Raw genomic sequence first — 27,108 nt, forward strand, 5'->3', positions numbered from 1 at the left:
TATCATGATTTACTGGAGAAAAACAAGGCTAAGCTAGAAGTAGAGTACCTTTAAGATTATTTAAAATCTAAAAATCACCACTCACGGTCAGTGCGCGGTGTTTTGGAGCAGCACTTGAATGCAGCACTTCCTGGGAAAGTGGGAGGTGAATGTTGTCAACGTGACTGTCATCAAGTAACGTTAGAGGGGCAGAGAACAGCGGAGCCGTCGGTACTCCGGTTGTCTGTATCGTCGGGACTTGGAAAGTGACCGGGCGGGGGAGACAGGCAGCGAACCTCGGGGATTCCGGGAGGATGGAAATAAGTGGCTCTTTCGAATATCCCCTTCGTTCGCCGCGTTGTAGCGTTCAGGACAACTTGCCGTACATTGTGTTTTGTACGTTTTCCGATCCAGACCCCACCAGCGCTAGCTAGCTTAGCCGCCAACCGCCGACACTGTCAGACACACAGGTAGAGGCGAGGAGAGGAGGGCTTGGTGACAAAGGAAGGTGGCGAGGGAACGATGAACCGCTTTCGAAAGTGGCTGTACAAGCCCAAGGTAAGTTGTGGTGGATCCTCACGCCGTGTCAGCTCTGCAGTCAGTCATTTTTTATGCATAGCTGTGGAGCAAAAAAACAGCCGACCACTGTGGCTCGCTAGCCCCGATCACTTCGTACGCTGGCACGCATCTGCTAACATTAGCCCCATGTCCCTGATGTTACACTGTATTAACCAGTAGCTCTCCCTTTGTTGTTGTTCATGCTTTTGTTTTCAAGCTCCAGACTGGGCTAACAATGGTACAACCAGCCAGGGTACATTGATTTCTACTCATTTCCTAACTGCTGCCTTCAGCTGAAATGACAGTGATGAGATTTTGTTTTGGTATTTTGCAAAGCTAGAAAATGTGATTATTTGTAACAACAACAAGAATACAGAAAAAAATACAAAGAAATGCATCTAAGGCAACATAGGTTTTAGTTAATTAAAAGTCCAATATTTAATTACTTATGATTGCCTGTCATAGTTGTTTTTGTAAATTACCTGATTTGCCATATGGTGTAAGACTGTCATTAATAATTATTTTCATAGTCAATTAATCTCTCCATTATTTACTTCATTAGTTCACTAGTTGTTTGATCTATAAACTGTCAGAAAATGATTAAAAACACTGCTCATTGTTTCAGAAAGCCCAAAATTATGTCTTCAGATGTCTTGTTTTGTCCACAACCCAAATATTCTCAGAAAATTCTAAAATTTCAAAAGCTGGAATTACTTTTAAAAATTGCTCAAACATTGCTGACTGATGAATTGATTAGTCGGATAATCACTGCAGCTGTAGTTGCGTTTCTAAAATGTTAATAAAATAGTGTTAATAGAGTCTTCCAACTATAAGAAACTGGACTTTGAAGCTTAAAAAAATGACTGAAACAAAGTGCTGATCGTCAAAACAGTAGCCATTTTTTGTCTCTAGTTATGTATTTAAATGATTTATTGCTCCGGCTCGGCGGGGCTTGTATCGATTTGATTTGTTTGCTGATGGCACGCATAATCTGAAACTGGATAAATGGCTGTTTAAAAAGCAAAACAATCAAACGCTGCTCAGGAAGCACCATTCGTCAGCAAAATCATCATCACTTTTTGGGGTGAGCCAGTAATGGATGTGCTGTGATTCCTTAAATCAAGCTCAGAGTGTGGAAACATGCCTGACACAGCAGGGGAAGTATTAAAGGCTTGGTTGCCTTGTTAAATGAACAGTTCGATATATGCCAACTGCAGCACCTTTAAGGATGAGTGAATGTGAGCATTTCTCCAGGGTGCAAAAGTCTTGTTAACTTTATGTTAACTTTTCCACATTCATAAGAAGTCAAGAGCCCTCAGTAACTTATGAGTGTGTTTTATGTGTCGTTCACTTTTAGTGTCTTGATGTGAGAGCTTCTGAGAAAATGTTGATCCTGCGTCATTACTGCTTTACATTGTGAGTCTTTTCTTAAGCTCGTTGTGGACTATGTAGTGCAGGATGTGTTGTTTCTTGGCACGCTTCTTGCTTTACTTAAAGTCAACATGTATTTCTAATGTGAGCCTTCCAGGTGCTACAATACAGCTGAGTTGCCGTATCAAACAATAACTGTAATTGGAGTTTCTGCAACTGTAATGTCAGACAAGGCTTAGATAAAAGGCCTCTGATTACATATCATTCACCTGCTCTTTACCACGTACACACACCTGCGTCATTCCCCTTTTCTGTGTTAAACCATGTTTGCCGTCGCAGCATTTTTGCGGTCCATTGTTGGGGTCAGGCCAAAGTGTTGGGGTTCACCAGAGCATTGTTACATTCGTAAATGACTAGTGCCTCTGAAGTGCTGAGCTATTGCATCAGCGCCTTTTCTGCCAAATCACAGCCACGGTAGGAATTAGCAGAATTACACATAAGTCTGTGGGATTTAAATGACCAGTTCTGCCTCAAAGGAGCGAAGAGAGAAGTGCTAAAAGCCTCTATAATTATGCCAATCAGCATGAAAAGACAACAGTAATGAACGGAGGGTTCAGATTACTTTATACTCCTGACACTGAACGGCGGCTAAGCTGGTTTTGTTTTTGCTCAGAGAGAAAATATATCCTGCAGTAATTAAAATCCGTGTCCCAACCCCCATATTCTGGCATTTATCGTTGAACGCTAAGTAGCGTTGTCATTGTGCACCATCAGTAAGCAGTTTATTACTGAACTATGTTCTCCTGGAGATAGAAGAAGTGTTGAATCAGCTTGTTTCCTTGACTGAAGCGAATATATTGATATTTCCAGAGCTGCTCTTTACCTCCCCAGATAAGTCCCACAGAGGAGGACTTTCTTTTGCCCCTGCTACTCAATCCCTTCTGCAGCTCTGTGCAGGAAATAATGTACCTGTCTGTTCTGCTTGTATCTCCCATCAAATGCCTGGAAGTGTAGACTAAATGTCCTGCGGTCTTCTTTGAGGCTATGAAGGAAAAGGTTATTGTAAGGCAGGATGCTTTACATTCCTTCAAGGCTTTTAAACTCGTTTGACTGTTTTCTATGTGAACAGTTAACCCTTACGTCCCAAAATATCTACAAAGATCTCACACTGTGTATTTAGTGGGTAGTGCAGGGAAAAGTAAAGAACCTTTAAAGATGCTGAAATCCGGGGAGCAGCATTCACAGAAAGAAACAGCCACATCGCTGCAAACGAAGACGAGACCTGGCTCCGGTTTCCAGGCGCCAGAAACGGCCAAAGTCTCATTGGCTCCCATTCATCAGCGCAGAGTTGCGAGTGACGGATGATGAGAGAGACAGAGATGTCAGGAGGCTAAACCTGTACACTTCCTCTGTAGCCTGTGTTCCTCTCTTTGCCGTTATTCCATCAGGCATTCAGGAGCTGACCTTCAGCTCCACACCGCCTCATCTGTCAGAGTGACGGGCTCACGGGTGCATCCAGTCTGCAGGATGCTGCTAATTTTTAGGCTCTCCCTGCAGAACGTTTTGTGGTGTAGATAGCTGCACTCCTCCTTATCTAAATGGAGTGACTGATTACTGTAGTTTATAATGTGCTACTTTTGCAGCTTTGTCTTGAACGTGGAAAAACCAACTGTGACTTTTAGCTTGTAAAACATCCAAGTTTCAGTCAACTAAGTTTTCTCTTAGCAGTCTTTAGTCACTGAATTGTTTCTAATTACTAAAAAGTTGTATCTGAGTTTGGAAAAAGTTGAAAAAAGTCAGTATATTGTGAAAAATGACTTCCTCAAACTGATCATTGTCTTAGAAAACTAAGAAAAGCAACACATTTGATAAGGAAGAAGTAAATATTTGGTCCAGAATAGTTGGATGATGACTGAAATAATTCAGTCAATGTCTATTTAATGGCTTAAGGTCAAATTTCAAGAAATCGTTTGTTTTGTAAATACAACAATGGTGTAAAATCATTAATATGCATGCTAATGAAACACAACGAACCATGTAAGTATCAACCGTGGTCGTAAATCATTGTCAGACCACCATAAAAGATGCTTTGGAGATGTTTGTCTACACTGTCAGAAAGAAAACCAGACATGCTGACAGCTGATGGTTTCGACAAAGAAACACATTTTTACTTATCATCCACTCAGAAGCCTGTTTTCCTTTGTTGCTGGCTGTGTGGGCCCTGCTTAAAATGCAACAGCCGAATTTGATTTGAAAAGAAATGTTCATCTGTGAAGAGGTGGTGATGACACACAAACTTACTAACATCTGTTTGGAAAATGGGAAGCATTATCATTAGATTTATAATGCTTTGTGTTTTTGTGGCCAATTTAAAGGGCTTGTAAGAAGGAAATTCTGCCTACAGTTGAACCAGTTAGTTAACTGGCAAAAAAATATTCTGCTGCAGTTGTGATAATTAGATTCATGTTAAATTAAACATGAAATGGCAGATGATTGCTGCTTTAATGTGTTTAATACAATTTTAAATGCAGTCTTGTTGGTTTTTGCTTTGTTGTTTGGATGAAATGTGTCATTTGAAGACATTGTGTTGGGTTAAGTGAAAATGTGATGCCATTATATTGTAATTTTTTACAATTTCTGACATTGTATAGACCACTTGAATAATCTGAGAACAATTATGACAGTCGACAGAAAATAAACTGCGAGTATTTGATAATTAGTAAATAACGTTTACTTTTTTTTCCGCAAAAATTGTAAACTTCTCATTCAGTCTCAAATGAGAGAATCTGCTTTCTCTCCTAATTTATGTGATTATTCTCTGCATATCTTGTGAGTTTTAGGCTGCAAACAATTTAATTACACCGCTTTTGCCTTTAGGAAATCACGATGGGCATTTTAATTTTTGAAGCATTTTCTATTGTAGGCTAAATAATTAATACCTGATTATTGAATGATAAAAACAGTCATTAGTTGCAGATTTCATACATTTTAAATGAATTACAGTGTGCTTAAAACATATGTATTTATAATATCTGCTGGTAGATTTTTGTCTGAGTGAATCGTGGCTGGTAATTTACTCCCTCCGTACTCTGCAGGGTGTGACGACTCTCGCTGTGGAGGGTTCTGCTGCTCTGTGGTTTGTCTTTGCAGGGTTGGTTCTGCACGGTTGGCACGGAGTCGATAGAACAGCAAACTGCTGAGCGTCGGTCAGCGTTGCTTCACATTTAGCCCGTTTCTGGACTTCTGCGTGGCTGTCCCATTCTGCTTACCCACCAGCCATGTGGTAATTGATTTGGTGTCAGCCGCCGGGATTTAGAGAGCCGACCCCAGTGCAGATTGAGACAGGCCCAGGCGATTGAAAGCCTTTTTAAATTCATTGCAGGATTGAGGAATCAGGGCCCCCACCATCCGAGGTGTGAGGAAGCAATGATTGAAGGAATTTAGCTGTGGAAGAAGAGTGAGATTGAAAGGTACCACAGAGAAGGGGTTGCACTGTTTCCTAGACCTTGTTTTTATTGGTGAGAAATGGTAGTCCCTCTGATCAATGTCCTTTTAAATTCCTCTATTCGTCGTCGCTGCTGATGAACGTAAAACATCTACTCAAGGTGCCCTTTGTCTATATTATGAGTTCAGCTGCTCTGTCTGACCAGCAGTGGATGATAAGAAATAAAGGAGGAGAGGAGAATAGGAGGCCTGCATTTTTTGGATTAGATTTTGGCCTCCGTTACAGTTGAGAGGATTTTGCTTTTTATCAGCACCAGTGTTTTCTTCTTGCTAGACCCGAGGATGAAGATGATAAGAAATCCTAAAGACCAGACCTAATGTTTAAAATATTTCCTATTTTATCAGTTTTTTCAGTCATTAAATGTGTTTAAGTACAAGTAATGACTTAATTTAGGATGGGAGCAAGTTCCATTTTTTTAACCCTCCTGTTGTCCTCGTTTACGGGCACCAAAAATATTGTTTCCTTGTCTGAAAAAAATCCTAAAATTCAGCAAAAAAATTCCCCAAATCTGAAAATTTGCAAAACTGTCTGGAAGAAAATTCCAATAATTACTTGAAAGTTTCCCTTGAAAGTTTTTTTATTTAAAAAAAATCCCCCTAATTTGGCAAGAAAATTCTTGTAAATATTTTCACAAAATGAGTAAAAATCTTCCAAAAATATTCTAAAAATATTTAAAGTGATTCCATACATATCAGTAGAACTTCTAATATTTTCTTTAAGAACATTCACAAAAAGAATCTTAATTCTTTTTGTGAATGTTCTTAAGAAACATTTTTAACATTTCTTTTTTTTTCCACCAAAAATGTGTAAAAATTTCACAAAAGTGTTGAAAATGTGGACATCAGAAGTTTGACTGTGAAAATGTTTTTTTCCCTTCATTTTCAAACTTTAAAACGGGTCACTTTTGATCAGCAGGACGACCTGAGGGTGAAAACAACGCTACAGATTGGTATTGCTATCTTAAAAGGGAAGAACACATAGATTACATTGTGAAGTTCGATTAGCCAGATTCTGATACTGTATTTTTTTATTTGCTGAATGATGATAGCGAAAGAATATAAATGACAATTTGAACAACCAATGTACAATAAAATTCTGAAATAAATAAAACCATTTTTGGAAGAGTTACTTATATTGCTGTTCTGCTGTGTGGCTGAGATGCCAGTGCCTGTCAACTGGCATCCGTTTAATCTCTGCAGACGGCGTTCAAAGATGTGTGTGTGCGTGCTCACGCTCCTCGTTGTGTATAATTTGGGACAGCTGACTCTCAGTCACGGTTCGTAACAATGAACAGTATGTGGACAGAATTAGCTTGACTGTGAATCATACGCATCCTTGACAAGAACGTGGGTCAGAACTGCAAACAGGGAATCAAAGCAGCTATTTTTTAAAGTTTCATCCAGTTCAGGGAAATTCTTAATGTTAGGCATGAAGATGTAAGTCCTTCATGAATGTTGTCATGACACTGATTTGTCATGAAAGATGTCAGGCTTTGATTTTGTTTACATAAAGTTCAAACTGCCAGTTCTGGATTGTATAACCAGATTATTTGTTGCATAAGAACTTCCCTGTGGTTGTTGGGAAGAGGGTGTCCCTGTGTGTCACAACACAACCATCAGGGATCCTGGACACGCCTTGTAGCCACCTTAATCCTCCACGCCCCCCTCTGTATTACCACGGCATGGGAGCCCATGTGCCAGGCACATGCATGGGTCATTGCTGTAGTCCAAATGCCAGATTAGGCCAGCCACCAGAGAGGAGACAGGCACACAGATTATACCACGAGTCCAGATGGCAGGCCTCTCTGTCTGCTTTCTGCTGGAATCAACTTTCATCTGGCCAGAGCAGAGATACTCCTCAGCAGGCTGTTATTCTATTAATGCAGCTGCACATTTATGTAAACAACAAAAAAAAGTCAGAGCCTCTTCAAAATGCTGCTGAAAGGATTTGAAGACAGTTAGAGTTTATGGTTGAAAGATCACCGTCAGTAACTCTGTAGCTGCAGAAAACAACGCACAGAGGTAGGAAGGAAACTCCTGATGTAAGCTGAACACGAAAGGAATGACTCAACACAACCCCATCTAGTTCAGCCTCACACTGCATCCTTAGAAAGATTACGCTGTTTATTATGCCAAACTTAATATAAATAACGGTTGAGGAAATTTCCTTGTTTGTTACCGAAATGATTGGCTTGCTCTTGCCACGGCTTTTATGCTGAGTCCTGAATAATAAATAAGGTGATGAACTGTGCCCGTCTGCTTTTTCTCGGTCTGCTAGCGGACTGAATGAAGCAGAATGAACTGGTTTCCCCGTACAATATTTGCCTCTGATCCTTGGAAGGCGGCCAGAAAGCAGCAAATAGAGCCTGGAATAGAGTATGGAGGGCACTGGCAAGGTTTCTCATAAGTCCCTTAAGTGGGCTCAGTGTGCATGCAGCGATGCTATGGATGCTCAAGAAGCATTAGCCTGACAGCCGTCATCATCTGCACAGGCTGAATGGAAATGAAGCCCAGAATCAGCATCTGAAGGAGAGAGAGAGCTGGCTGGGATGATGCAATTGTTGATCGTACAACAGCGGGCAACTTTCAGTAACACGTTTCAATAAGAGTCACGCTGTCACCGCTTGTTATTGATTTCACGTTAAGCAAAACAGGCAGAAATTTCACCGAGTCATTGTGAAACGCCGTGACGGAGGGGGCTTAGCGGTAATTGTCACTCTAGACGAAGTTATGGGATCTTGGGTGTCTGAAATGACGGGTTTGTGACCGCAGTGGATGGAAATTCAGAGTCATCCCAGAGAGAGGGCACCCAGGACAACTGACAGCAGGAGTGTAACAGGACAGCGGCAGGCCACAGGAGACAAGAGCCGAATCTGCTGAATCATTTCCTCACTTATGCAAGGGAGACCTGTCATTGGTGGTGATGACACAAGTTGCAAACTCAGGAGTCAGATCACCAGATGTTGACACACTTAGGCCCCGATAGATAGCTTTTATTTTTCAATTTCTTTATTTTATTTTATATGATTTGCATTGTAAGTCGTTTTATACTTGTAGGCTGTTGTAAATTAACTTACCTATTTACTTTAAACTTGTAGACTAAATGTTGAAGCTTTTACTTTGCCGTGTGCCAACCTGTGTTATGTAAGCAGACGAGAACAGGCCCTTGTTTCAACAGATAGCTTGCCTCTTTTGCTTTTTAGAGCAACATATAACGTTATCACTGACTCAGTCCATGTAACAAGGTAAATATTATCACTGGAGGGTGTAGATATGAATCTCCGACAAAGGACTAGTCTGTGTTTTATTGCTTTTAAAGGCTTGGTCTCTCTGCCCTAGAAAACTAGTTTGCTGAGTAGGTCATCAGTTTCTAGGAAAAATCTGTTGTGCTTTCCAGTGAATACAAATAAACTTCATACACTGGACACAGGAAACCCTTTGTAATGTCATAGACCGTATATAAAGATGGACGAACCCTCGAAGAGGTCACCAATAGGTTGAAATTCAGTGTGGGGGGTGATCCAAAAATAAGCAAAGAGCTGGAACGTGAGTCGAGCTGAGGTGAACCATGCAAACACCGACTGCTCTTTAACAGTACCAGTCTGTCTCTCCAAATCATCACGCCCTTATTTATGTATATCCTTCATCCTGGACAGTATGTAAAAGGGTGAATTCTATAATAATCCACCTCTTGTACAGTTGGTATGAACAGGGAAAATAGCTATCAAGATCTTATTAAATGTTTCTACTTGGCCGTGAACATGTTTGTTTTTGCTGTTAAGTCGAGCATTTTTAAATGGGAGTCTGTGTGGAGATTGACTCGTTTTTGAAGTCTGCCTTTAGTGGCCATTCAAGGAACTGCACATTTTGACACTTTAGTTTCTGCTTCATTGTTTGTATATTTATTTATACATGGTGAGATATTTGGATGCAAAGAGTAGCATTAATACAAATTTAAAACAAATGGCCAATACTCACCTAACAAATCTTAGTTGGTCATTCAGTCTGATGTTATTGGCATAATGTTTGTGACGTCAGGTTTACTGTTGTGTTGTAAATTGTAAATAAAATCTATACATACTTATGAAACAGCATTATAAGTGTATCAGCTATAACCATTCACCTCTTTAGGGTTTTTACAAAGTTAATGTCAGGGCTGTCTTTGGTTTGTAATCGGTACAAATACTGGTAACAACTAATGTCTACATATGAACTTTATTTTAGTACATTCTACACACATTATGACTTGGCCGGACTTTGAAATTGTGAAAAGCTGTAGCAGCAGGCTTCAGGTTCTTACGTTGGTATCACAAATGAAGGGGGAAGCCTCTGCTCTACAGTTATTAAATAAAATGAAGTGCTCTCATACCCTTTTTCTGATCCTTGATTAATGATTATTTCACGCCACATCAAACTTGTGGACCAAACAGCTGAAGCATTGCCTCCCATCCAAAACCGCATGCCGTGAACATTGCCTGTGTTTGACTTTTTCCCCATGATGCAGTGCTGCAGGAATGTTCCCTCTTGTGTGAGGAATGCAGCAGGAGGAGACCATAGGACGGTGTCTGTCTCAAACACTCCTTTTCTTCCTCCTTCAGCGTTGGCCTACATGTTTCAGAAATCTCCAACTGAATGCCATCGGTCTGTGGGCTGCGTTGTGCTGGGGCTGGAAAAAGGTCTTTGACTGTCTCCCACTCCTCTTTCCTGTGTGGTCCTTGTGACATTTGTATCATAGACTCACTCATTGTTGTGCGGTTGTCCAGTCAGATCTGCCTCCTGACTGCTGATATCATTGCTTTTCACATTACTTAGAGGCTAAATTTAGATTTAAAGATAAATACCTCATGTTGTGGTGGGTTTGGTGTCTTCCTGTATGATGATCAGTTCTTTTGTGCTCATTTCCCACTAGCCTACACATCCAGAGAAGCCCACTTATATTTTTTTCATGACAGTGATGTCAAGTGCAACAATAGATAAGGGGCTGTACTGCATATCAGCTTAGAATGAATACAACTTAACTCAAACCAAAGTGGTACAGCGGTTCTCATTCTTCAAAATGCAAGAGGAATCTGTGTGACATTACATAATTTATTCCAATTTACAGGTTCTTGGATACACAGTTTAAAAAAAACCTTAATTTAAACTCACAGAGTTTGTTGACATGTAGAGTCTGCATGTGACCAGCAAAATTAGCATGGAACTGCAGAGAAACACAAAAAGGTAAGACTTTGTTGCAAAAAGAAATGCAGCATCTTTTGTAGGGAAATATTTTGATGAAAAAAGAAGATGTTGACCAAAAACAGGCACTCTGTCTGCAAGTGTCTTGCAATTGGTGCCGCAACACGAAGCAGGACAACTAACTTGTTTGACCTTTTAAAGTGATTACTGATGACTGAAAAGTTAGATCAGAATGCCCTCAAAGTTTACTATTTTGGATGTCTTTGCTCGTGCTCCACCATTAGCATGGTTCCAACTTACCTTTTTCACCTTTTAAATAAAAAAACAAAAGCATTCTATGCAGATTCACTTCCAACAAAAACACTCTAATCATTTTGTGATCGTTAATGCTTTCCAAATAGAGTGAGTCAGATTGCGTCTTGAAAAGTCATTACAATATATATCGCAGGAAAAACAAAATATTGTAATGTTATCTTTTCCCAATTTTATGCAGCCCTTGTCTTATCTCTGCTGTTTTTTGTCTTCCTATCTTATTCTAGTCAGGGAGGATTTAGATATATAGAGAATATACTGAGTATGACCTTCTTAAGAAAGAGCACTTTAGAAGAGCGTGATATGCTTAACTTTATTTGCACATAGTTATGCGCACTCAGTTACCTGTATGAATTTGATGTAAAACTGACATGGCAGACGCATCAAAATTCAAACACATGCACATACTGAGAAGGAATATTATCGATTTTCCACTATGCGGAATGAAGTTGATGAAAAAAGCGCTGCAGGGTTGTTGCTGAATTGGGAAACTAACTCAGCTATCTTTCAAAAATTGCAAATTATCCTTCTTCTGGTGCCATTACCACACAATATGAATTTGACCCTGACTTTAAATATGGCATAATATAGCTCACCATGTGTTAGTCAGGATCTATCTGAATGCAACTAAAAACCCTTTTAGAGAGGTACGTTCATAGCAGTTTTTCCCTCTCACAGTAATAATGTGAGCCAACTGTGGGATATATCTGTGTGTTTTCTCCTTGCTGTTTGTTTCATTATTAATGAGAGCGAGTGAGGGAACAGCACCATGTATCATATTCAGAGAGAAAAGCGGGGGTCCGCGGGGAGAGCATCACGCAACAGGAAACACTGCAAACTTAAGGGAAAAGGTCCAATGAGAGGTTTCGGTAAATACCAGTTTTCTGTGGCTTTTCACTTCACGAAAAACACTTCCAGAGAGTCGATGCACGACAGGCAAATGAGCCTGTTTGCCGGCTCAGCTCTGCCTTCTTCCAGTCTGCACAGTCATGCTGTCATTTTAAGCTCCTGTGCCATCATTGGGACCATGTGGTTTGCGATGATGCACGTCGGCATGTGGTCGCCATTTTCAGAACCATTAACCTTTCGGTTAACATGAGCCTTCCCCAGGATGTTTGTGTCTGTGTGATTGAGGTGTTTGTTAGTTTTGGCATCTTGATTTTCCTGTAAACTTTGGATTGCAATTATATTGGGTACGTTCTCAGCAATATAGTCACCGTATTAAAATTTGTTCGTCTTTTATTCCTGCCTTGTGTGTCGTGGCTCCACATGTGTTTCACTCAGCAGTGGAGTGATTTGCTGCACTGTGCTGTTCTTCCCACAATGAGGGAACATGGTGGGAGATAATGACACAAATCCTCTACCAGGGCCAGGCTGTCTAATTACACCCCCTCTTCTGGGAAGCTTTCACACTATTAACCTTTGTTAACTCCTCTTGTCAGCATTATTGAACATTTTATCATTTACTTTACCTTATATACTTGTTGAAATGTGTATGTAAGAATATGTGTTGTCCATCTAAAGTTTTTTACTCACAAATTGTTAGAAAAACTAGTAAATGGGACAGCAATCTGTGTTAAGCTGGCCCATACAGTGCCCTACTTACCTGATTTATTTTTGTCCTTACAGATCGGCAGTATGGTTCCTGTAGTATACTACCTTCAAGTTTGTGCTCGATTGCCTCGGCATGACTGCTCCCTCTACACTGCTCTATTGCTTTCTCTCCGTTTCATTTGTTTATTTGCATGAGATTAGGTTTATATCCCCAAGCAAAAGACGAATAAAGCGTTAGATGTACCGCTGGGTATGAATGATTGGAGTAGGTGAAACTGTGCGTAAAATACTCCACCTGTTAACACCGGAGTGCTGTAATAACACAATGTTTATTGTAACCATGAGACTTGCTTACCACAATATGTAGTTCATGCGTCGACTTGCTGGCGCTCAGACAGCTACCAAACTGGAGACGGCAGCTGCTTATGTCTGACCAATGTGTTTTGCACATGCAGAGCTAAAGAACTGTGCACCCCCCCAGACAATATGCATGGAAGCAAGCATAGTGAATGAATACAGTGTGGCAGTTCTCTAATTAATAGATTGTTGCTTCTCCTGAGCACCCAGTGACAACGAGTTAGCTTGAACAATCACAAGAAAGGCAGGCGTGGAAACATTCCTCATTTTCCATTGTTGCTCAATTTTCTCCATGCATGACATCTGTTACTAAATTTTGCAGCTGACATGAATAATTGACTCACGTTATGAGATCAGCAAGCAGGTTTTGGACACTGGGGAGGTTACTCAGGACTGTTTGTAGGCGTAGAAGAACTGGGTGGTCGCCTAGGCACCTGCAGCTGGAACAATGCCAAAAACTAGAGGAAATATTTTGTAATTAGGATTTTCTACTTTTAAAGTATGCCATTGACATCCAGTGCACCTCTTCCAAGCAGTGCTCACAGTGAACAGCTGACACTGAGACTGCAGACAGACAGTAGAAAGGCACTCTGCTGGGGATGACTCCCTCTGTTGTGTCTTTGTTTGTTGGTGAGGCCAGAAGTGTTCGCAAAAGATAGCGTATAATATTAACAATGATCTACACCCTGAAAGGAAAGCAATGTAATTAGGCCGGGCATTTTGGTTAGTAGGTTACCTGTCTGCTATAAATCCAGATGTTTGTTCCTGGAATGGCAACTGTCAAAAATACAGAGCTCCTTTAAACACTGAAGGCATTGTCTTGTAGGTGACGCTCTGAGCTCTCCAGGATTGTTTAGTTGTAGACAGCAGCAGCAGGGCGTCATTTCGCGTCTGTTTTAGTATCATTTTGCTGGTAAACAGAACCTGAAAGTGCTGCTGTTGGTTGAAAACTGAGGTGATTGTAGAGATGGACTGATAAATTGGTCGAATGATGTGGGCTTGTCACAAATGTATTATAGTGGCAAATATGTGGTCTGATATGAAAACTTTTATTTACAGAACATAGAGCACAAAAAAGATCCTTGGGGGTTTGCCTTTCAATAAAACTGTGTAAATACATAGAAAATGCTGTTTAATATCAGGATTTATTATTTGCGAAAACATTTGTTTCGGCTCAAACAGCAGTCTGGCTCCAGTGATTTGTTAGTACTGAGGTTAGTGTCTGTCTAAATTCTATCTGGACTGAGCTGCCACAGCAGATTAAAAACTGATATCCTCTCTTATTATATTATAATAATACCAAAAGACACAATAGAAAATATTTTAAACAAATGTGCTGCATATTAATAATTGTATCAATTAAAAAAAACTTATCTAAAGGCCTAAAGTGTACATTGTAAGCTGTATAATGAGGTAGAAAGAGATTGGAAATACATTTGAGATCATTAACATTGTCCAGACAACTATGTGTAAAATTCTGATAACAATAACACCTGGTTCTGGGTAAAGAAATGACGGAGACTGACTGTAATGTTATGATAAACACATGGTCAGTAACCTGTGTAATGACAGAATCGCACAGGAATTTGGGCGGTCGGTCAGACTGAAACTGAATAAAGTTCCGTTCCAATTGTTAAAATTCAATGAAATAATTTTGATTGCCACCATATTTTGTAATGACATGAGGAATCCCCCCAGAGGTGTGAGTAGGACTTCTTTCTAAAGGAACATCTCTCACTTTATCGTACGTCATTAGATTTTGCTCCAGGCTTCTCCTGTGAATACAGAAAGCAAAGTGACTTGCGGGTGTTGCAGTCATTTTTAGCCTTGTCTGTTGCTCTGTTTAGGGTCAAATAAAAGCGCTGTTTGGTTTGATGTTCTGGAATTTCTTTTGTACATATTGTACTGCTTTGCAGGCTGGGTCTGATGATTTAATAGCTGCAGGAGCTTTATTTGTGTCCACAGCTTAATAAACAGTGAGGGCACATGCTTACTTTTCTGTATTGTTCACTAAATGAAAGATATTCAGCGATTATATTGAATTTAATAACTTGCCTATGATGTTTTGTAATGAGTCTAATAACACTGAGCAACCGTAGCGCTCATGAATTTTCTGCTATGTGTCATGATTGTTATCTTTGCAATTTTTATAGCCAGAATAGCATAATAAAATGAGTAAATGTTCTTATCTAGGGGAAGAAAATCTTCAGCTTTTTTAGAAACCCGCAGTAATAAAAATATAATGTCTGGCTAAGGCTATGTGTGTCCTACAGCTGGGTTGAACTTTTGGTGTAGAATGTGCACACACTACATGCAACAAGCGCGCTATTTTCAAATTCTGTACTGAATCATCTCATTAATTGTAATTTCTAACCTTTTTGCGTGTCGTTTCGAGCGTTCTTTGCGTTGCTTTGATTGTATTGTCTCTCATGTGCAGCTGTACCAGTACTGATGATGACCTCCTTGTGCTTCCTTGTGTTTCTGTACAGAGGACGGACCCTCAGCTCCTGGCCCAATTCTATTACGCTGATGAAGAGCTTAACCAGGTGGCCACGGAGCTGGACAGCCTCGACGGCAGGAAGGACCCTCAGAGATGTACCTTGCTGGTCAATCAGTTCCGATCCTGTCAGGTCAGTACAGAGAACTAACTCACAATCTTCATCCTTCCCCGCCCTTCATTTCACCACGAATACATTTCAGCATGCTTAAATTAGTGCTCATATTTCATTCATTCTGTTTAAATAATACATAAATAGTGGAGCAAAGCTGGAATTGAGGTTAAGTAACCCCCGGCTTGAATATGACTCTGAGCCATCTTTATGTATGGTTTCTTTAGATTCATTTCATTCACATAATCACCTGGCTGGACCTTGGATGGCCTCAAAACTAAAAATAGACAACAGCCTTATTATCCTTTTCCGGATACAGGCGTGGTGATAGGACTTTCGCCTTACCAAACGCTGCTTGGCTGAGTGCCTCTATGAAGCAGTTTTTGCTGATAAGGTGAGATAAGTAGACTTTGTTTGGAAGCAGTCGGCGGACACACTCATCTTTGCTTTGATAACGCTGAGCCGTGTGTCATGTGGGCCATTAGCAAATGGTTAGGAGAGTGGCCTCTTTAGAAAGAGGCATTTTATAGCCACAGCTTTGGCTAAAGAAACTGTCCTGTAAATTAGAATTTGTTGAGGAATTGCTCTCTTTTTGTCCATCTGAATATTAATGAGACTGAATGTGTGGAATCTATAGGCAGGTGAGTTAGGTGTGTGGTGGTACAGGTTATTGTTTCAAGGCTTAGAGGAGCTGAGCAGGTGATGTTATTCATGAGTGATGGCTGCCATGCTGCATCACGCTGAGAGATCTGGAGGTAGAGGAGGTTCTCATCTGGCCCGTTGTGCCTCATTCTCCCTCCCTACCGACAGGGCACACAGGGAGAACTGCTTAATAAGGTCATCACTTGATCCCCGACTGTTCTGTCTCTTCTCCTCCATCTTTCCCTCTGCCAAGATGTCACCTTGTTTTTCTTTGGTGTGTCATTCTCTATGAAGCAGATCTTTTTTAGGGATTGTAAACGAGCAGCCTTTGCTAGACTGTGTCTGTAACAAATTAATCTCTGCTTTTCTTCCCCGACAAGTTGCAGTTACTATGTTTAACAGCCATTTCTAGACACTTATGAGTTTAGAGGGGAGGCTCCTCAGAGTGGCGTGCCTCAGACCCCTCGAGGGTTTTGGGCAATGAATAAAGCAGCATGATACCCCACAGCCCTGAGGCCCCGAGAATAGAAGGCAAGTACAGTCAAGCCAAAATGTTGTGCTTCAACCTGCCACTGCAACTATCAGCTCTTATTCATGGACCTCTGTGGGGGTTGCTGGCATGCTGCTCATATTATGTTGGCACGACTGTTCTTACAGTGTGGCCTGCTGGAGTAGGACAACCACTGTGTGTGTGTGAGAGAGAGATGGACAAAGCCTGAGTTAGTTGGCATATACAAGAAGAAAAGGGTCAGAGATGGACGGTGAAGAAAGTGAGGGATAGGTTGAAAAAAGAAAAAAGGAAAGAAGCCAGTCTTTTGTTAGCCAGACAGACCCGTGTCATGCCAGAGCCGCTACCCCTGGATGATTTGAAGCCAACAGAAGTGAAGGTTATCACTGGTGTCCCCTGCTGGGAGACGCTCGCAGACAGTGGGGTGGTTGCTCAGACTGGGCCAAGACACATCGCCATAAAGGAATCAGTGGTTAAGCTCTCCCTCTCAAAGCTTTTTAATCTTTCTCCTCGGGGTGAGCAGAGAAAGACACAGCACTGTGCCTCACAAGATTACAGTGCAGCTGCGGTTGAGTGAAAGGCTCATTGTAAGTCATTGTTATGGCTGTTGTACATGCCAGCAGCACATAAGCTCTTGATCAGCTCTTGTTGTGTGTGACACTGCATTTTCACTGCTGGAATAACGGCTTTAGTTCACTGTTTTCATTGTGGGAGAATGTAGCTTTGAAGGCCATAAAGGTCTCATGTACTTGTCAAATTGCTTTCATTCTCTTCCTAATCAATAGTCTTCAAGCACTGTAATACAATGGCCCTCTTGAAAGGGTAGCAAATGTTTCAACGCAGGTTATTGACCAACATTAGTGAGAAAATCGCTTTTCAAAAACAGATTTTCACTCTCACATGTTTATGCCTCCCTCTAGTTTGTTCAATTTTGGTTTCTGTCACTCTCGTGTTCATCTACAGGACAATGTGTTGAACATCATCAGCCAGATCATGGATGAATGTATCCCCAACGACCGGGCCAACAGAGACTTTTGTGTCAAGTTCCCTGAGGAGATTCGTCATGACAACTTGGCAGGGCAGTTGTGGTTTGGGGCTGAGGTAGTGTATTCCCTCTAGCATCAGTCTGGAAGAAAACAACTTTGTTTAAGTTGTAAACAAGGGTAAAAGTAGTGGCTTGTCCAAGTGTCAATTTAATATTGATTGTTGATGGTCAAATGTGCGATTGTAAACATAATTGTCTCAGTTTAATCTCCGTACAAAGTGGGATAATCAATGCTGTGCTTGTTGTTATCCAGTGTTTGGCTGCCGGCTCCATCATCATGAACAGGGAGATAGAAAGTATAGCTATGAGACCCCTGGCTAAGGACCTCACTCGCAGCCTGGAGGAGGTGCGCAACATCACCAGGGATCAGGCTCTGAGAGACCTCAACCTGTACACAGACCGCATGAAGGACGCATTGCGACATTTTGACAGCCTTTTTGCTGAGTTTGAGCTCAGGTAAGCTCTGGGACCTGACATTATTATCAAATGTATCCACAAGATTTGTCATCCAGTCAAGGATTTTTGTACAAGTGTGCCAGAAACATTTGAATGCCGAGAATCTCATTAAATTCCAGTTTCCTTTTCTTTCATGGCAGCTATGTGTCAGCCATGGTGCCTGTGAAGTCTCCCAAAGAATACTACGTACAGCAGGAAGTGATTGTGCTCTTCTGTGAGACTGTGGAGAGGTGAATTTAAGGAGTGACAAACGTTCTTATAAAAAAAACCTGGACAACTGTTGACTTTGTCTGGAATTAATTACAATTTAAAAAACACATGGAGATGATGAGGTTTTTTTATATCATGCTTCCTTTTTGTGGTTTCAGGGCTTTAAAGCTTGGCTATCTCACACAGGACATGATCGATGACTATGAACCCGCGCTGATGTTTACAATTCCCAGACTAGCCATTGTGTGGTAAGTGTTGCCTGTCCTTCCACCAACCTCTTTGTTTTCTGCTCCTTCCCACCCTCTTACAGAATTTTAAATGCTTCTTTTAGTGGCCTGGTTGTGTATTCAGAGGGACCTCTCAACCTAGACCGAAAATCAGAGGACATGTCTGAGCTCTTCAGGCCTTTTCGCACTTTATTGAAGAAAATCAGGTACAGGCCAAGAATATCAAACATAAAAAAAAATATATTCCACTATCATTATGCTTCAACTACCCAATGATATTTTTTGCAGAGACCTTCTCCAGACACTGACTGAGGAGGAGTTGATGACGTTGGAGAGGAACCTGTGTATTTCTCAGGATGGGGAGTTGTCTACAAGCCAGGCACTGGCTACAAACAGCGTACCAGCACCACTCCAAGAGAATCACTCATCCTGTGTCCCTGCTAATGACACCTCTAAGGGAGAGAGTGAGGGGGAAGAGGAGCAACTTGCTCTGCCTGTCTGTCCCAGTCAGAAGGAGGAGTTGGCGGAAGTAGAAAAAGGCTGGGAGGAGGTGGAAACTGAGAGGGGCGAGGAGGAGCAGGAGCAGGGCCTGCTCTGTGAGGAGGCAGAGGAGGCTGAGCTGGCCTGCTCCATGCAGTACGATGAGGAGGAACTGGAGCAGCTCAACATGATGGTGTACCGCGTAGGAGATGAGATGTCCACTCTGTTGTCACCCCCCAGCCAGGGTCAGTCTCCAGCTCACCATCCTAACAAAGAGCCAGGAGGCTGCAGTGGAGCCTCCAGCACTGAGGCGTCTCCACGCAGGATCTTGGGGAGCCGGGGAAGGACAGGTATCTATGTAGAGGAGGAGGACAGGGTCTTCTTCATGGAGGACCTGGACGCAGCAGGAGATGGCACCACCAGCATCTTAAAAGAGGCTTGTAATTATGTCGCCTCCCCTTCCAAAGAACGTTCTCATCCTGTGCAGCGCAAACCTGGACCAAGGCCAGACCCCATTAGGAACGGCTGGTACTCTGAGACAACATCAGAACAGCCTTGTCCACAGCCACGCAGCCTGAGTACGCACTGTCCCCCTGCAAAGCGCCCCCTGTGCACCTCTGCCCCTGGTTCTGAACCTCTGCCTTACACCAACGGGTGGGAGATGGGTTTAGAGGGGACAGCATCTGAAACAGCTGAGGTCATCGCCCATCGAATGGGAGGGATGAAGCTGTCTGCTACAGTCATTTTCAACCCTCGCTCACCCAGCTTGACAGAGCTGGCTGTGGACAAGCTGCTGTTGCCTCGGCCCGCTCCCTCTGAGATTGAGCCCTGTGGCCCCCTGGTGGCCACTCACTGCCTGCTAAACTCCTGTGTCTGCTGTGGGAGCTGTGAGGATGGCCACGAGGATGCCATCCCCACAGAGACCGCTGGACTCGGATTAGGCCTCGCTCTGGGATTGGACAAACACTGTAAGACCCCAGCCCCCAGCACTGTCATCCAGTCCTCTGCATGCCGGCTACCCCCACGTGATCACGAACCTCACAGTAAGAGCGACGTCACCCAGCTGACTCCCCCTTCTTCCCGCTGCTCTGCTGAGCCACCGGAAGAGGATTCAAACTCTCAGCTCTGTGAGAAGTGCCTGGTAGTGACTCCAGGGTTGGGGCATCACACTCAGGACTATAGCTCCAGTGGAGGGGATGGAGCCTCCCCCTGCACCCACCAGCTGAGGACTGAGAAGAGGCAGCATGCTAGTGGGGGCCAACAGAGGGATAAAGAGGTGGATAAAGACAAGCCGGAAAATAGAGATATAAAGAGGGAGACCAAAGAAGACAGCAGGAGAAGTTCCAGGTTTGCTGTAGTTTCTATGAGTCATTATACCAGCTTAGTGGTTTATGTTGGGGTAATCTGTCATCATGTTTTGTATGAGCTCCACACAACATAAATACAGTCTCAGTATTTTGTTGTTTTTCCTCGTTTCATCATACACCTAATATGTTTCTGTTACTTTCATTTGTTATGATTTTATGCTCACTTATGTTCCCCCTAACTGTATACCTGTGTGTTTATTTAACTATTATCCATTATGTCCATTTTTCTGTATTTTTTTTCTATTTATTTGGCTGTCTTTAGTTTTCAGAACTCTCCCCTCAGCTCTGTGTCAGGCAGTGACTGTGAGAGTGTGTCGGTCACCACATGTAGTCTGTCAAGCAGTGCATATACTCCCAGGTAACTAATCATCCATCAAAGTGTGTGTCGCTGTCGTGTTTGAGTGCTTTCTTCCTGCTCCCGCATTGATAGTAACAAAAACAAGTCCTTGAATGATTGATAAAAAGGCAGCTTTGTTATTTTTTAAGGCTTTATACAGTCTATTTGTTCAGATCTACCAGCTGATTGAAGTGTCACACCTGTTTGAGGTACAGGTGACAGCATTCACTGTGCTCTGGCTTAGATTGTAGATTTAATTAGAGTTCTTGGAGTTTTGGTTTCAGTGTGAATAAATTTACTGCTCTGCTCGTGTTGAGTCATTTATGCTTTTGCTATGCTATTGATGAAATAGAATTATAAAGTGTAAATGGTTGTGTGTTTTTGTGAAATATGGCAAATAATGATCTTCATCACTTCCTCCAGCCCTGTCAGCAGTCTGACTCCCAGCTCGGGGACATCAGAAGACCTGGACCACCAGGAGATCCAGCTGGCCCTGCATGATGCCAAGGTGGCGGCGAGAAACAAGATCCGATCACGTTTCCACAGCAGCAGCGACCTCATCCACCGTCTCTTTGTTTGTATATCAGGTAGAGGCTCTCATTCCGTTGGTCGTTCTCCCTGCATCTCTTTGTCTCTCTCAGGCTGATTTCCAGTTTGTGTTTTTGTGTGATGCAGGTGTTGCTGATCAACTACAGACAAACTATGCTAGCGACCTTCGCAGCATCCTCAAGACTCTGTTTGAAGTCATGGCAACCAAGTGTGAGGAGGGAGACAATGACAAGCAAAAGAAAGGTGAGGAGCATTTTTTAGATATGAAATATGTTACAGTAAGTTGTATTTCTCTTTATTGTGTAGAATAGCTTATAGATGAGCATGAAATGATGGAGTGCTGCATCAGAACAACACTGCTGCTTCTTTTCTCTGTAAGAGGAAGTAGAATATTTGCAGCTTAGATAATCCTTTTTAATTATATATTTTTTTTTAAGCATTTGAAGAGCCAAACCTAATTAAAGCAAGAGAACCAAAAACAACACATGGAATGGTAATCTAATCTAAACTCATGTATTGAGTGACGAACAAGGAAACATTTGGTCTTCAAAGGTGCCAGTAACCTTTGATGGTGAATGGTGAATTTAAATATTATTTCTACCTTAACTAACTTTAACTATAGTCATAAAATGGAAAGGCAGCCAAGCACTATTTCATTCATTCACAGTTTCTTTCTTTGTGATGCCTTTGTAAAGAAACATTAAAAATTTTAAAACTTGGACAGCTTGCGCTGCATCTTCAACGCCTGCATGAAATAAACGCTTGCTTGGCTACGTTGTCATAGCTTAGCCTGTTAGCTTGACCTCTGCCTGCACTGCAGCTTCTCTTCAGAAAGAATGCTTTGAATGTAATTTCATTTGCTCGGCACAAATGAACAAATGAAATCATCCCCAGTACAAACTGCTTGTGTTCATTTGCTGTAATGCTTAAAACCACTCTAAATACAACCTACTGTACACATCTGTATAATGCTACTTCACTAGATGTTTGGCTGATAATGTTCTCAACATGATCAAAATTCTTAAAGCCATTAGAAACAGTGCTTACATGGTCTTTGAAGTATCATATGTGCACACCAGTACACGAACAACACGACACTACACAGAACTGTACAACAGAACTTTGAGAAAACACGTGTTTTCATTGAATTTTGACTTCTTTATTTAAAAGGGACAATGTGCATTAATCACCGTTCAAATAAACATAAATACACCTGGATAATTGTCATCAGCAGTTCTTTTACTTGATGTTGTTATGCATAAATAATTCTAATGTAATATGACATAATTGTTAAATTAACTTACATCTTTATAAATGCATATACAATACAGATAAAAGCGTACAGTTATGTACTGTTAAATCCAGCACTCTACACTTACAGACACAAATACACCAAGAGTATAATGTTATTATTGGTGGAAGAAGACAATATCAGTTGTCATGTCAATAAACCATTTCTCTAAAGTGCTGTAAGTTGCGGTTTTGAATTACACTGATTTGATGCTCTGAAAGAAAAGATGGCCTGAATAAATGTAGTATTTCCTGCGCAGAACTGTGCAGTTCCTCTTAGTTGCACCTCTAGTAGCTGTATTAGCTACAGATTTAAAATCGGTGTACTCAAGTTTGACCAGACACTGCTGCACAAGTTAAACAAAATAGGAAATTTGAATGCAACAATTAAATTTAAATCAATTCAGTTTTTTTCACTTTTAATTATATAGCGCCAATTGCAGTCATATTGTCTCAAGACGCTTTAGTGATAGTTAAGCTACAGAGAATTATCACTATTTGTCCCTCATAGTTGAAGCAGCTGTTTTCATCTAAAAAAACAAACAAACTATCCATTCAGCACCATGCAGAGATAACTTATATTAAAATATATTTACCTGTTAGCTAAAGAGCCAAATATTTCCCTCATTCACTGTGTCATGGCCAAAAACATGACTCCAATTTAGCGACGGATGTACTTCCCCAAAGTAGACAAAAACATCTTTTGTTGCAGATTAAACTAATTGATAAAGCGCTCCACGTTACTGGTCATGAAAACATCATAAAAAACTTTCTACATAGACATTGCGATGTTCCCTCCTAGAGCTTTCCTCATGCATCTTGACCACTGTGAAGCCTTTTCAGTGGCCTCAGCAAATTTGCACTGTGTCGTCCCAAACAATGGCTCTACGAAAGGGTTTAAACAACTGTCAATCACACACTACGCTGGTTTACATCTCTGCTTTTGTGGCGTTCAGCAGGTCCTGTTATGCGCAGTGCAGTGCTGGAGGACTGTGCTCTGTGTCAGGAGACCGTTTCCTCATCGGAGTTGGCAGCCAAAGCCAGGGAGGGCCAGTTCGAAGGTCAGCAAATCCACAAACGCACCAACACACAGTTTAGTTGAATTGTCAGCTCGTTCCTTTTCTCCTTCTCTCAGCAAATGTTGAGCTGGCGACATGTCTGCTTTGTGTTTATTGTGTTTTATTGATGTAGACCCTCCCGACTGGGTCCCCGATGAAGCCTGCAACTCCTGCATCGCCTGCAAGGCTCCCTTCACCGTCATCCGCAGGAAGCATCACTGTAGGAGCTGTGGGAAAGTGCGGTGTCTTTTTGTCTGAAAGTGTCGTTGATCAAACTGGTATTTCATAGTATTACATGCTAATATATTACATATTGTGTCTTTTCAGATCTTCTGCTCTCGCTGCTCTTCCCATTCTGCTCCACTGCCTCGGTACGGTCAGGTGAAGCCTGTGAGGGTTTGCACACACTGCTACATGTTTCATGTCACGCCGTTCTACAGTGACAAGGCGGGCATCTGACCCCAAACTGTCCCCACAAGCTCACAGTCTGCCATAAACAGAGCATATGCAACGGACAGATCCTCGGCTGTGTAGAAAGCAAATGCAGCACTGCTCTGGTAAACCTTAATGGTTATGATTGTACCTGCTACGACTTCAGAATGAGGTCATTAGAGATGAGGTGGCAGAAAGTCCAAACAAGAAGCCTCAGAGGGACGATTCGATTTGTTTCTGAGACGTGCTGGTTTGTCAGTGGGAGTCAAACTGATTTTCTATCCCACCCAACACAAATGAATCACAAATACCTGTCTGACTGCAGAGGTACAAAAGGGAGAGGGGTAAACAGGCAAACCAGATGTTGTGCAGCCGTCCTCTGTGACAGTTTGCATCACAAGATTGAAACAGGCCACCATGTTCGTTTGGGGGTTTTTTGTTCATTTTTGCTTTGGGTGTAAATGAAAGGACTTGTGACATATTTTCCTATTGCTTTACTGAGCTTCCTGCCTTTGTGCCCGAGCTCCCACAGGACTTGGATTACTCAAAAGAATGTAAGTCATGATTGCCATGTAAATAAGGATGATTCTGGTAATAACTATACTAAAATCTCTTCAGTAAACGGTTGCTGTGTGAGGGAACTGGAAAGCAATCTTCACCAGGCCACCATTCCCGAGAGAGCAAAACTGATAAACTGACAGCTTTTATAATGAGATTCCTTCATGCTTTTAATTGCAATGAATGTGTAATTCTGTATCACTTTGTGAGATGGACTCTGACCATTCACCTCTTGATGGTGATGGGCTGTGCCCATTGCTTTACTGTTGCACCACGACATAGTTAGTCTCTGGGGACTCCGCTGCACCCTGAGATGAATAAAAGGGATTCCTTAGTCATCACTGTCAGGTCTCGAAGGCCCCCTAGTGGAGAGTTGACCTCTCGTCACTCAGTGCTCACTTCAGCACCACAGTGTGTGTAATTTGTTTCAAACCAGAGGCCTTCTCAGGTGCTGGCCTACAGGAATACAGGCCGATTATTACCTGTTGATTTTCTTCCTCACAAATGTTTTAGTGCAATATAGCGACTACTGATTGCAATGGTCCTGCACACTTAAGAGACAACCTGTCGCTATTTAAATTACAGTTATAGGTCATGTCTGAAGAGCAGAGTTATGATGATATGTGTTTACAGTAAATAGTTTCTGTCTTTGGCTCTAATGGTACTGTCGGACAGGAGCAGATGTTTTGTTCCCAGACTGGCATCATTTGTTCCTGACTTCCTTTCTGCTCTTAAATCTGCTTCCACTGCAATGACAGCACACAGCGTATCTTCCATACTTATAGTCTGTTGGTTTGTACATGTGAATGCTCTGAAGTGGCCAATATGGACCTTTGAGCAGGTGACATATTATCCCATTATGTCCATTCTGCTCTGACTTAAAGCAGTTTCTCAGGCATTACATATTTAGAATCAGTCACTACTGTTCTATCAGTCTTATTTTCATCAAAAACATATAAGCTCACTTTGAAAAGGTATGCAGTAACTAAAGGGCGGGTTATCCTGTTATGATTTCAGAGCTTGGTCTTATTTTGTAAAACTCCAGTACATTTCCATGATAAGAGCTGTGTAAAGTATTCAACGAACAAATACTGTTATATAGTTTTAAATGCGATGTATATTGAAATAAATGATTTTTTTTCCTGTTAAAAATGCACATTGAACATTTTACTTTTACAGCTTCTGAATTTCTGCTTTGAAATGTGTCAGTAGATTTGTGTCTTGCTTTTATTGACCTACCATCTGCCTGTAATGCCAACAATGCCACTCAGCTTGAATATGACGTTAGCTATCCAAAGCCACAAGGTTACTGTTTTGACACAGAGCAGGGAATTAGTGGAAAAAATATTTTTTTATTTGAATGTTGTCAGACCAAGTATTCTGTTAAGATGCTCATTTATAGCCTGGAGCTATATTAGTTACTGTATGCCAGTTTTTCCTGGCACTCTAGAAGGCAGTGTGGGCCCACTCATCTGATGAGCAACACCCTGCTAAACTGAATTTTTGGACTTTTATGGCGTGGGACTAACACATTGTCGGAGCTGCAGATTTTTCCACACAGTTAAAGACGCGCAGCATCAACTTGCACAGAAAGGTCAGTTTACTTTTCATGGGAAACCACCTTGATGTGGGAAAACAGTTAGATGTCTTATTTGGCACTGAGGGGAACTTAAAAGATTTCTTAAACCTGTTCTAACTAATCTGTGCATCAGAGTTACGATTTAAGTATGCTAGTATGGCTTTATCTTGTAACCCTCCTGTTGTCCTCATTTATAGGCACTGAAAAATATTGCTTCCTTGTCTGAAAAAAATTTAAAAATTCCCCAAATTTCTGAAAATTTCAAACTCTTTAGGAAGAAAATTCCAATAATTCCTTAAAAATTTCTGTTTGTTTTGTTTAAAAAAATCCCCCAAATGTGGCAACAAAATTCTTGTAAATATTTTTCAAAGAATGAGTAAAAATCTTCCAAAAATATCTAAAATGATTACATATATATCTGTAAAACTTCTAATATTTTCTTTAAGAACATTCACCAAAAAAATCTACCAAAATCCAGCGAATTTTTAACATTTCTTTTTTCCAACAAAACATGTTCAAAGATTTCCCAAAAATGTTGAAAATGTGAACATCAGAAGTTTCACTGTGAAAATGTATTTTTTTCCCTCACATTTTCCAACTTTAAATTTAATTTTCAATTTTGACCCGCAGGACAACATAAGGGTTAAAATAATAATCCTTTCCTGTCTTGAAGTGGCTTATATGGAACTCTTTTTTTTTTTTTTTCTTTTTGTCCTGTCCGGCAACAGAGCAGGCAGAATGGGGATCTGGCTGCTGCATTGTGCCATACAAGTTTGCTTTTCCAAGGGGAGTTTATAAGTATAAGACTCCCCTTGATACTGTACAGTAATTTATTTAGTTTGAATACGTGTTGATTAGTTAAATATACATAAGTTTGCCGGACCTGACAGGGGAAAGGCAGAAAGAAAGAAACAAGAAGAGAGAAAAAACAACAACAACAACAACAAG

At 41.3% G+C, this 27,108-nt stretch overlaps 1 protein-coding gene across 3 annotated transcripts; it reads left to right on the top strand.

Annotated features, from left to right (window-relative positions):
* The first annotated feature begins 151 nt into the window (after nt 1-151).
* Nucleotides 152-25,737, top strand: zfyve28 (zinc finger, FYVE domain containing 28). Of its 3 annotated transcripts, none has more exons than XM_022221914.2 (14): nt 152-537; nt 15,303-15,443; nt 17,536-17,673; nt 17,871-18,073; nt 18,214-18,303; nt 18,442-18,531; nt 18,615-18,716; nt 18,799-20,337; nt 20,620-20,715; nt 21,118-21,281; nt 21,370-21,486; nt 23,490-23,594; nt 23,725-23,828; nt 23,919-25,737. In XM_022221914.2, the coding sequence occupies exons 1-14, from the start codon at nt 502-504 to the stop codon at nt 24,048-24,050; spliced, it is 3,057 nt and encodes a 1,018-aa protein (XP_022077606.1). In that variant the 5' UTR covers nt 152-501; the 3' UTR covers nt 24,051-25,737. The 3 variants fall into 3 exon arrangements, with proteins under 3 accessions (XP_022077606.1, XP_022077614.1, XP_022077622.1); XM_022221922.2 differs by having other exon boundaries at nt 23,493-23,594; XM_022221930.2 differs by lacking the exon at nt 20,620-20,715 and having other exon boundaries at nt 153-537.
* The last annotated feature ends 1,371 nt before the right edge of the window (nt 25,738-27,108 follow it).

The sequence above is a fragment of the Acanthochromis polyacanthus genome, chromosome 1 (genome assembly GCF_021347895.1).
Source record: "Acanthochromis polyacanthus isolate Apoly-LR-REF ecotype Palm Island chromosome 1, KAUST_Apoly_ChrSc, whole genome shotgun sequence".
Taxonomy (NCBI): Eukaryota; Metazoa; Chordata; class Actinopteri; family Pomacentridae; genus Acanthochromis; species Acanthochromis polyacanthus.

Coding starts and splice junctions, on each gene's coding strand:
- zfyve28 (XM_022221914.2), top strand. CDS start 502: ATGAACCGCTTTCGAAAGTGGCTGTACAAGCCCAAG. Junction 18,304..18,441: donor TTCTGTGAGACTGTGGAGAG/GTGAATTTAAGG, acceptor TTGTGGTTTCAG/GGCTTTAAAGCTTGGCTATC. Junction 18,717..18,798: donor ACTTTATTGAAGAAAATCAG/GTACAGGCCAAG, acceptor TATTTTTTGCAG/AGACCTTCTCCAGACACTGA.